At 61.4% G+C, this 8,987-nt stretch overlaps 1 protein-coding gene across 1 annotated transcript in view; it reads right to left on the bottom strand.

The window, feature by feature from the left end:
- Positions 1 to 66: 66 nt before the first annotated feature.
- UNC5A (unc-5 netrin receptor A) overlaps positions 67 to 8,987 on the bottom strand; it is a 61,615-nt gene continuing 52,694 nt past the window's right edge. Inside the window, exons 5-15 of the mRNA XM_029217770.1 lie at positions 8,686 to 8,866; positions 7,101 to 7,265; positions 5,864 to 6,052; positions 5,456 to 5,758; positions 2,601 to 2,688; positions 2,207 to 2,375; positions 1,800 to 2,033; positions 1,521 to 1,670; positions 1,272 to 1,436; positions 473 to 651; positions 67 to 232 (exon numbers count right to left, since the gene is read on the bottom strand). Coding sequence (XP_029073603.1) covers positions 67 to 232; positions 473 to 651; positions 1,272 to 1,436; positions 1,521 to 1,670; positions 1,800 to 2,033; positions 2,207 to 2,375; positions 2,601 to 2,688; positions 5,456 to 5,758; positions 5,864 to 6,052; positions 7,101 to 7,265; positions 8,686 to 8,866 — 1,989 coding nt within the window. The remainder of the gene's footprint in view (positions 233 to 472; positions 652 to 1,271; positions 1,437 to 1,520; positions 1,671 to 1,799; positions 2,034 to 2,206; positions 2,376 to 2,600; positions 2,689 to 5,455; positions 5,759 to 5,863; positions 6,053 to 7,100; positions 7,266 to 8,685; positions 8,867 to 8,987) is intronic.

The following is an 8,987-nucleotide window of genomic DNA, read 5'->3' as shown; positions in this document are numbered from 1 at the left end:
GCTTCTGCCTGTCCCTGGCGGGTGCCAAAGCTGGTGAGAGTGTAGGCTTTGTGGGCCTCGCCGGCCTCAGCATTCGGCCTCTGACACTGTGAAGAGGCCAGCATCTGGCTGGCCAAGTCCAGCCACTGCTGCAGCCAGCTGGCTGAGGTTGCCGTTGGGGAAGTGCCGCGCCTCCCACAGGTTGAGGATCATGGCTGTGGGGCTGGGCTTGGAGGCAAAGAAGCTGAGATGGCTGCAGAAGGGAGGGGAGCCCGTCAGTGGCCTGGCTTCCCTCAGGCTGCTGCCTCTACCCTCCTAGACCACCCAAGGACAGGGCCTCCCCTCACTCAGCCAAGGGGATGCCCCAGCTGCTGGTGGCTGGGGCACAGGCCCCAGAGTGTGTCTTGTCCACTGCCCCCCCCCCACCATCCTCTCCACCCAGGCTGGACTGCAGGTGGCCTTCACAGCCCCTCCCTGCCCATCTCCCACCCACCTGTCCAGGTGGAGTTTCTGGGCCAGAGTCCGCCAGTCGGCACCCCGGCTACAGGGTGGATCCAGGCTGGTAATGATCTTCTGCCGAATGAGGAAGGGGATCTTGAAGGCACTGGGGCCCACTAGGGCTGGGAGCCCCCCTTCACTCTCCAGGGCCAGCAGCTCAGCGAATCTCGTGTCCTGGAAGTGGGGAGGGGTGGAGGTAACCGTTACAACTTGCCCAGCCCAGCCCACTGCTACCTCACACTGGGGGAATGCCTGGACCACCTCAGGGCATGGGGACAGCGTGGACACTGCTGCTTCCCGGTGGGCCAGGGCCCTGCTCACTGGAGCACTGAGGTGCAGTGACCTGCCCACAGTCACACAGCCAATGAGCAGAGGAGCCTTCTGACCTCATTCTCCTTCCCACCCCATCACTCCTCCCTACGTCACCTCTGCCACCCTCTGCTGACCAGCAGAACTCTGCTGATCACTCAGAACTCACTGCTGTCCTCTCACTGCCTCTGTCCTCCACACTCAGTTCCCTCATTGCTGCCTGTCTAACTCTTACTCATCCTTCCAGGCCCAGTAAAAGTCCCTCCTCAGGGAAGTCCTCCGAGGTCCCCAGGCCAGCTCCATCTCCCCCTCCTCTCCCTGCTGCTCCCATCTCCTCCTCCCCAAGTCCAACAGCATCTGTCTACATGTGCATCTGCACCTCCCTCCCTGGGGGACCTGGAGGGAGCTGCCAAGCGGTTTCTAGGAGGTGGGCTTGGTGGCAGGGTAGGCCCAGTGGGGGAGCACATTATGGCAGTGCTGCCCACCTTGGTGATGTTGAAGTTGATGTTGAAGCTCTGCCCGTCGCCCTCCACCTGCCATACCCACACCTTGCAGGCCAGGTCGCTGGTGCTGGGGCTGACGCGCTCCAAGGTGAAGGTACAGTGCAGGTACTGCTGTGTACCATTCCAGATGTGATAAAAGGGGATCTCCTGGGGGTGGGGGGTGACAGAGAGGTGGCATCAGGTGTGCCCAGCTCAGGTGTGCCCAGCTCCAAGCACCTTGAGCGCCCGCACCTGGTAGCTGACGAGGAGCTTGCTCTTCCACAGGGAGCTGGGCACGTCATGGATGGACAGGCGCAGGTTGTGGTAACTGTCCTTGAAGTGCAGGATGCGGGGCTCCTGGATCAGCTGTCCTCCCAGCTGCTTCTCCAGCTGCACCACCTCCTGCAGTGCCCCAGGTGTCAGCCAGGCCTGGGGGCTGGGAGCGCCCCTCTCTACTGGCCCCTCCCTAGGGCCAGGGGTGGTCAGCCGTCAGAGCCGGCCTCCCTGTGGCAGGGTGGGGCTGGAAGGTACCTTGAGTGCATCGTGGGTGTCATGCAGGCAGTAGACTCGGATGTTGTACTCGAGGGAGGTGCAGGCCACGGGGGCAAACAGAAGCAGCTTGAGGCGCTTGGCCGCGGCCACGCTGAGAGCCTCTCCCACCAGTGCGAATCGGCCCAACTGCTCCGTGAAGACATAGCAGGCGCCAGCCTCCAGCTGGCAGTAGTAGAGGTGGGAGGGCGCCTCCTCGCCGAGGTGCAGCACATCCTGCAGGCAGGGCCTGGTGGGTCAGCTCGCAGCCAACCACAGCTCTGAGGAGTGGCCGGAGACTGGTTGGGGGGGGGCCGTGGCCCAAGGGCCCGGCAGGAAGCCCGACACCACCCCGAGCGTGGGGGGTGGGGGGGGGGGGTGGGGGGGTGGGGAGGAGGCTTGGGGCTCACCTCCCAGCTGCCTTCGCAGGACTGCTTTTTGAGGTGCAGGCTCCAGCTCTCGGGGCTGGGCTCCCCACAGTGGTCCATGGCGAGGATGACTGGCCGGGTGAGCAGGACTCCGGGGGGCCCACAGCTAACGATGGGACTCAGCAGGGTCTGACAGCCGGCTAGGGGCAACCTCAAGTGGGGAAATATGGGTGGGAAGGGAAAGGCATCAGTGGGCCACCCTGGGACCCTGGGGTTAGGGGCTGTGGAGCTGGGTGGAGCTTAGGAGCCCCTCTTCCCCTGCCCTCCCTCGGGCCAGGCCAGACCAGGCCCAATAGTGGGGTGGGCAGGGGCGTCGCGGTGGCAGCAGGAAAGGACAGGACCCGCCCAGTCCCAGCAGCAGGGCCCATGCCCGCACCTCACATCCTCCGGCTTGTGCAGCGTGAGGTAGACCTCGTAGATCTTTCCTCGGGGTATGGCGTCCGGGGGGATGAGGAGGCTGACGCCTGTGACAGAGCGGGGGGACAGCCGGGGCTTACCAGGGCTGCAGAGACACCGAGCACCTCACTCCGCCAGTCCCCCCCCTGAGCCTCCCTCTGAGGACTGACCGGCGCCAGCCTGGCCTGGGAACAGAAGTGCCACTGGGACTGCCAGGCTGGCCAACCACCCGCACAGGCATGAAGCTGAGTCAGGGAGACCCCAAGAGCGGCTGAGGGAACTCAGGTGGGAAATGCTTGCCTAGTTAGCTTGGGCACAGAAAACTCTGGAACCCCCAGGTACACTGTACCTACCTGCCCCATCATCCACTTAAAACCTTCCCTGCCTCCAGGGTAAAGTCCAGCTCCTTGGCTGGATATTTAAGGCCCTTGGCCTGTGGGCCTAGCCTGTGCTGCGTACTTGGCTGTTCTGGAGCCACCACCCTCAGTGTGCCTCTGAGTGCTCCACCCTCCTGGCCTGCTCAAGTTCCTCCTCTCTCCCTCGGCTTGGCCACCTCTGGGTGGGCACCCCACCTCTGGTGACTTTGCTCCCTGTTGGGCAGTGGCCCCCTGCAGGTGGGGCTGGGGCCTTTAACAATCTTGCCTACTTTGGTAGCCCTCTCTAGTCTGGGTGCCATTGCACACACGTCCTGTCTGGCTGATTTGCCTTTGTCTCAGCGTCTTGCAGGGGCAGCATCAGAAAGCATCTGCTGGGGGAGAGGTGGTTCCAGGGGAGAGGCAGGGGGCAGGCCACGGTGAGGCCAGGGGCTGGGGAGTCACTCTGAGGATGGCAAGGAGCGGTCCTGCCCCACCTTCCTGCCCTTTTAGGACAGAGAGCCCCTATATCAGGAGGGGCCTCAGAGGCTCATGACAGGGAGAGGGGAAGAAATTCTATGGCTATCCCACCAAGTCCAAAAGCATATGCGTGCTCTCCAGAGTGGGCAGCTCTGAGGTGGGGTGGCTGGAATATCACAACTTCCCAGCAACTGAAGCCCAGGAGAGAGAGGGAAGCCAGTGGTGGTGTATTTGCAGCTACGGCTCCCTTCTCTATCCTGTGCTGCCTCCTGGTACCGGCTGCCAGGGTTGGTGACAGTCTCGGTGATCCACGTGTGAATGCTCACTGTGGCGGGGGTACTACCCTCACTCAAATACTCATTCAGTGAATGCTAATGCTGAGTACTCAGGAAGGTGGGGAAAACCATGAGCCCTGCTCTCATGAAGCATTCAGTCCGCGGGGAGACAGATAAGTGGACGGGAGCAAAGGATGCTGGGTGTTGGGGGAGAGCAGGGTGGAGCACAGCCCACCTGGCCACTCGCCCCACCAGGGGAGTGAAGGGTGCATGATCACTGAGCGCCCACTGTGCGCCTGCCTTTTTCTAAGAGCTTGACATGGACCATCTCACCTCATCATCTTAGCAGCCATGTGAGGGGGACATGAGGCATAAAGGGACAGCTACCAGACCCGAAGGAGAAGTAGCAGTTAAGCTAGTGGATGGGGGCAGAGAGACGGCATGTACAAAGGGCAGCCCAGTGTATTTGGGTTCATGAGAGCCCACCGTGGCTGCCAAGTGCAGGAGAAATGTGCATGGGAGGAGAGGCCACTGCAGCTGGCCACGGGGGATGAGTCCTTGTGGTTTTGTCATGTGGGCTTTGAAGGGAAAAGTGGAAGCCCCAGAAAGGGACATGATCAAGTGTGGCTCTAGTGAGTAAATGCTTGGAGCTGTGACTCAGACGAGAGGTAGGTGTGGTGGCCTAGCCCAGGAGAGGCAGCAGGAAAGACAAGCAGGAGGATGCAGGAGCATTTGAGGAGAAAGAATGATGGGATCAGTGTGTGAATGAAGCTGGTGTGAAGGTGAGGGGGGAAAGTGAAGAAGGGCAGGAGGCCAAGGTGACCCCTAGTTTCTGTCTTGAGCAACTCGACTGTGCCATGCCTGAGGAAGAGAAAACTGGGAAGGAGGAGGTTCTGGGGGAGGGTGGGAGACGGTGCTGTTTTAGGCATGAGAAATCTGAGGTGCTGTGAGACATCCAGATGGAGCTGTCCAGGAGGCAGCTGGGTGTACGATTCTGTCACCCAGGAGAACTGTGGCTGGGGATGGAGGAATGGGAGTGATCTGCACAGACATGGCGATTAAAGCCATGGAGTGGGTGAGATCACTTGGGAAGAGGGCGCCAGGGTTGGGGGTGGGGGGCGTGCTCTGAGGAACACCTACATTTAGGGAGCAGGCACCAGGAGCAGCTGCAGAGGAACAAGGAAGTCAGGGCCATGTGGGGTCACCTAAACCGAGGAAATAGAGAATTTCAGGGTGGGAGAGGGGAGACACACCAGAGGCTGTGGCGCTTTCCCGAAAGATGACCATCAAAAGGGTCTGTGGATTCTCTATGAAGGTGTCTCTGAGACCCTGTCCCAGGGGTTTCGGTGAGGTGGTAGGTGGAGGAGCCCCTGTCCAGGCATTTTTCCTCTGCTATCTCTCCACTAGTTCCCCAGATCCCTGGGGCCTAGGGCCCGGCACACACAGGCTGGTTGGCTGTGTAAATGAATGGACAGTAGTCCTGTGTCCTTGGGCAACAGAGGGAGATAGCTCTGGCCTCAGCCTCAGTGCCAGCCCCACTGCCAGCCAAGACTGGATCCTCTCCAAAACTCTATCCTCTTTCCTTGCTGGGCTGGCTCAGCCCTCGGGGTGAGGCTGAGAGGTATAGGAGGAACATCAAGGCTGTCCCGGTCCCGTCCTCCTCCAGGAGGGACACATGCTAGTCTTGTCTCTTAGAGCTCCCTGGGGCACTCTAGGGTCCTTCCCACCTGTATTAGGGATCATCAGCCGGCCCCCAAGGAAGTTGAAGGTCCCATAGGCCATGTTGCTGGAGCCGCGGGGCAGGGAGCGGAAGTAATTCTGGGTGGAGAGGCGGGAGACGAAGTCCTCAGCCTCGGAAGTGGGTGAGCTGTGGTGCAGCGTGTGGCGGCCGCCACCCAGCGGGCTGAGCAGGTGCCCGTTGGTGAGCTGGAACTTGGGGCTGGGCCCATCTTGCCGGGGACACAGACTGCCCTGGTAGGTGGTCGTAGTGGTGTTGAGGTCTGGCTGGATGGTGAGCAGATGGGGATTGTCTGCAAGGATCAGACAGACTTAGAGAGTGGCATGGGGGGCAGCCCTGTCTGGGCGGCCCTTGGCATGGGGGTCCGGCACGAGTGCTGGGGACAGGGGCACCCCACCTGCTTTGCTGGGCTTGATGCTGACGGGCTGGAAGCCTGAGGTGAGAATGGATGAGTCGGCCACATCCGAGTCCAGTCCCTCCTTCTTGCGGCAGTACACAAGAATAAGGACGAGCAGCAGCAGGAGGAGGCACACGGCCACGGCTATGAGGCCCACGTAGAGCGCCACGTCCTCTGGGCCGGAAGCAGCTGTGGGAGAGAGTGCAGGCTTGGGAGGGGTAGGGTGCAGGAGGCCGGGAAGGAGAGGTCAGCGGTCTACACCCCAGGAGGATGCGGCCTCCACTTCTTGGGCATCAGCACCAGTGGAGCAGCAGACGCTGGCAGCAGGGAGCATGGAATCGGCACACATGCATTCCAGTCCTGCATCTGCCACCACCTTGCTGTGTCTCTCTGAGCAAATTGCAACCCTCATGAGCTCAATTCATGTTGAAGTTGCTGCTGATGGAGAATGGAGGAGGGGAAGAGCCACTTTCCTGGGTGGCCTGGAACCAGGCTGCTAGGCTGAACCTGCTTTTCTGGGGCCCAGGGCAGCTGAGACTGAGGGTGAGCTCCTAGGATCCCCAAAGCAGGGGATCTGCTTTCTGGGGAGGTGGGGGGGAGGGTCTGCCATTCTGGTTCCTGGCCAGTCCCTGGGCCAGGAGCAGGGGTGCTAGGGCTCTTCTCCTTGTCTGCCTCCCACAGGCCTGGGGCAGGGCTGAGGAGAGAGTGATTGACTGTCTGGAGGAAACTATACTGATTTTAGAAGGGCTTTGCATAATGGAAGAAATGTCCATCAGAAAGGAATTGACACAGATAATCAGGTTTTTAATTGAAAGAATGGGGGAGGGTGTGTCCTAGAGACAAAATCCAACAGAGATCTTTAATTGTTAGTTATGGCCTTGTAATTAACAGGCCTCACAAGTCTGGTGTCCCCACAGGACTTGTGTGTGCACTTGGGGGAGGGGCGGAGGTAAAACTGCAGGAGAAGACAAGAAGGGGGTTGGGAGATGATCCCAGAGGCCAGGTGTGCACAGTAAAATCTCCAAATGTATGCATGTCTCAGGGCAGGTATGGGAGGTATTGGGGTATATGTGGGCACATGTTGGGTGTGTTAGGGATGGGGTTCCCCAAGGTCCTGAGCTTTGAATAGGGGGTGCAGCCTGTGGCAGGGGACTGATCCCTTAGCCACCACCTCCCGGGGGCAGGGCCGGGCCAATCCTGGCAAACTCAAGAGGACTCCCGGGTGGAGAGGACTCACTGTGCACGCAGAGGTCACTGGTACAATTGCGGGTGTCCAGGTCAGTGCCTCGGCACTCCTCACCTCCGTTGCGGGGTGCTGGGTCAGAGCACTCACGGCTCCGCCAGTGGGTGCAGTCGAGCCCACAGGCCGACCACTTGCTCCACGGGCTCCAGCTGCCATCCACTAGATGCGAGACAGACATGGACAGAGAAGAGATGGCGTGGTCAGCCCAGGGAGCCAGTCCAGGCCATCTGCCAGTGTGGCCCCACTGGGAGTCCGGACCTGGTGCAATGTCAGGGCTAGGGCCAAGCCTGCCAGGCTGCAAGCCCTCTGGTGTCCAGCAGGCCTGGATGATGCATGCTAATGACAAAAGGCACGATGACGCTGGGCCTGCTTGGTTCTACCCACACCGTGGGCCATCCTGGCCCTGGGGCAGTGAGGGCACTTGGTCGCACAATGACCCTCTGATCCCAGGCACAGGTGGTTCTGCAGCACCAGGCTGGGGCCTGCCCCACACTGACTGTACCTGTCCTGACTGCACCTTAGATCCTGTGACTCAGCCCCTCTGCTGAGGCTGGGCCTGGACACAGACTGAGCCCTGCCTCCGATCACACTGAAACCCATCCTGGCCTCAGACTGTGAGCCTGGCCCTGCGTGCGGGCGGGTGGGATGGAGCCATGGGGAGCAGGCTGGTGGGCACGATGGAGCCAGGGCACGGAGATGGCGTGGTGAAGAGCGATGCGGGAGGCGGCAGCCGCTGGTACCTGGGCACAGGGTGGCGCAGGCTGTTTTCTGGACATTCTGCCCCTCACAGAAGGCGCCCCCGTTGAGAGGCGCCGGGTTGGTGCAGCTCCGGCTCCTTTTCTGCCAGCCGCGCCCACAGCTGGCGCTGCAGACGGACCACTCGGTCCACGTCGACCACCCACCGTTCACTGGCCGGACAGAGAAGGACTGGGGTCAGGGAGCGGGGGCTTCCTCAGACACACTGGCCCAGGGGCCAGGGCAGGAGGACAGAGGGGCTGTGAGCTGGAAACGGGCAGGCTACAGCTGTGTTGAGAGAGAGGCCCTGGAGGGGAGACCATGCTTCTGCCCATTGCCCCCAGGGCCTGGCAGCACCCGCTCCACAGCCCCTTCTCCCTGTGGGCACCAGCCCTAGCTACAACTCCCATGTTCCTCCAACCCAAACCCCAGCCTTTCACGGGGGTTACTCCCGCACCCCTCCCTCTTTCTGCTCCTGGGGGTGCCCAGGTCGCTCTACTTCCTACCCCGTGGACACAGGAGTACAGGCTGTGGTCTGTCACTTTCCTAGACTCCCATCCTGTCCACTCATCTCCTTCTGCACAATGGCCTCCTGCCCACAAGTAAGCCAAGGGATGGTCCAGCCACAGATGACCATCAACCTGCCCCCCATCTCCACCCAGATATGCCCTTGGCTCCCTGACAGCCACAGTAAGCCCTCTCCCTGTCCTTCCCAGTCAGGCCACGGTTTGGCTTGCCTGGTCCTGGCTCTGCAGGGAGCCAGCCACATGTGGTTGCCCTGAAGGCAGCCCCAGTGCCTCTCCTATGCCCGGAGCCCTTCTGCCCCACCAGCACCGGGGCCCACCGTAGACGATGACAGCAGCGGAGGCGCTGCGGCGACGAGCTACGATGTTCTTGGCCACGCAGGTGTAGTTGGCCGTGTCGGCCAGGCGGGCCTGTCGCACCACCAGGCTATGCTCCCGCGTGATGTACACATTGGGGTCCAGGGATGGGTCCACCAGGTCCTCGTTCCGGAGCCACTCCACCTGGGGGAGGGAGCCATGCCACTGTACTACCTGACTATGCTGGCCCTGCCAGGAGCGAGAGTGGCCCCTGGGGTGGGGGATCAGCCTGGGGGGGTGGGCAGGCGGGACTCGAGACCTGGGA

Source organism: Monodon monoceros, unplaced genomic scaffold (assembly GCF_005190385.1).
Source record: "Monodon monoceros isolate NGI ecotype Baffin Bay Population unplaced genomic scaffold, NGI_Narwhal_1 Super_Scaffold_12, whole genome shotgun sequence".
NCBI lineage: Eukaryota > Metazoa > Chordata > Mammalia > Artiodactyla > Monodontidae > Monodon > Monodon monoceros.
Note: the sequence above shows the minus strand (reverse complement) of the source record. Positions and strands in the feature narration are given on the sequence as shown.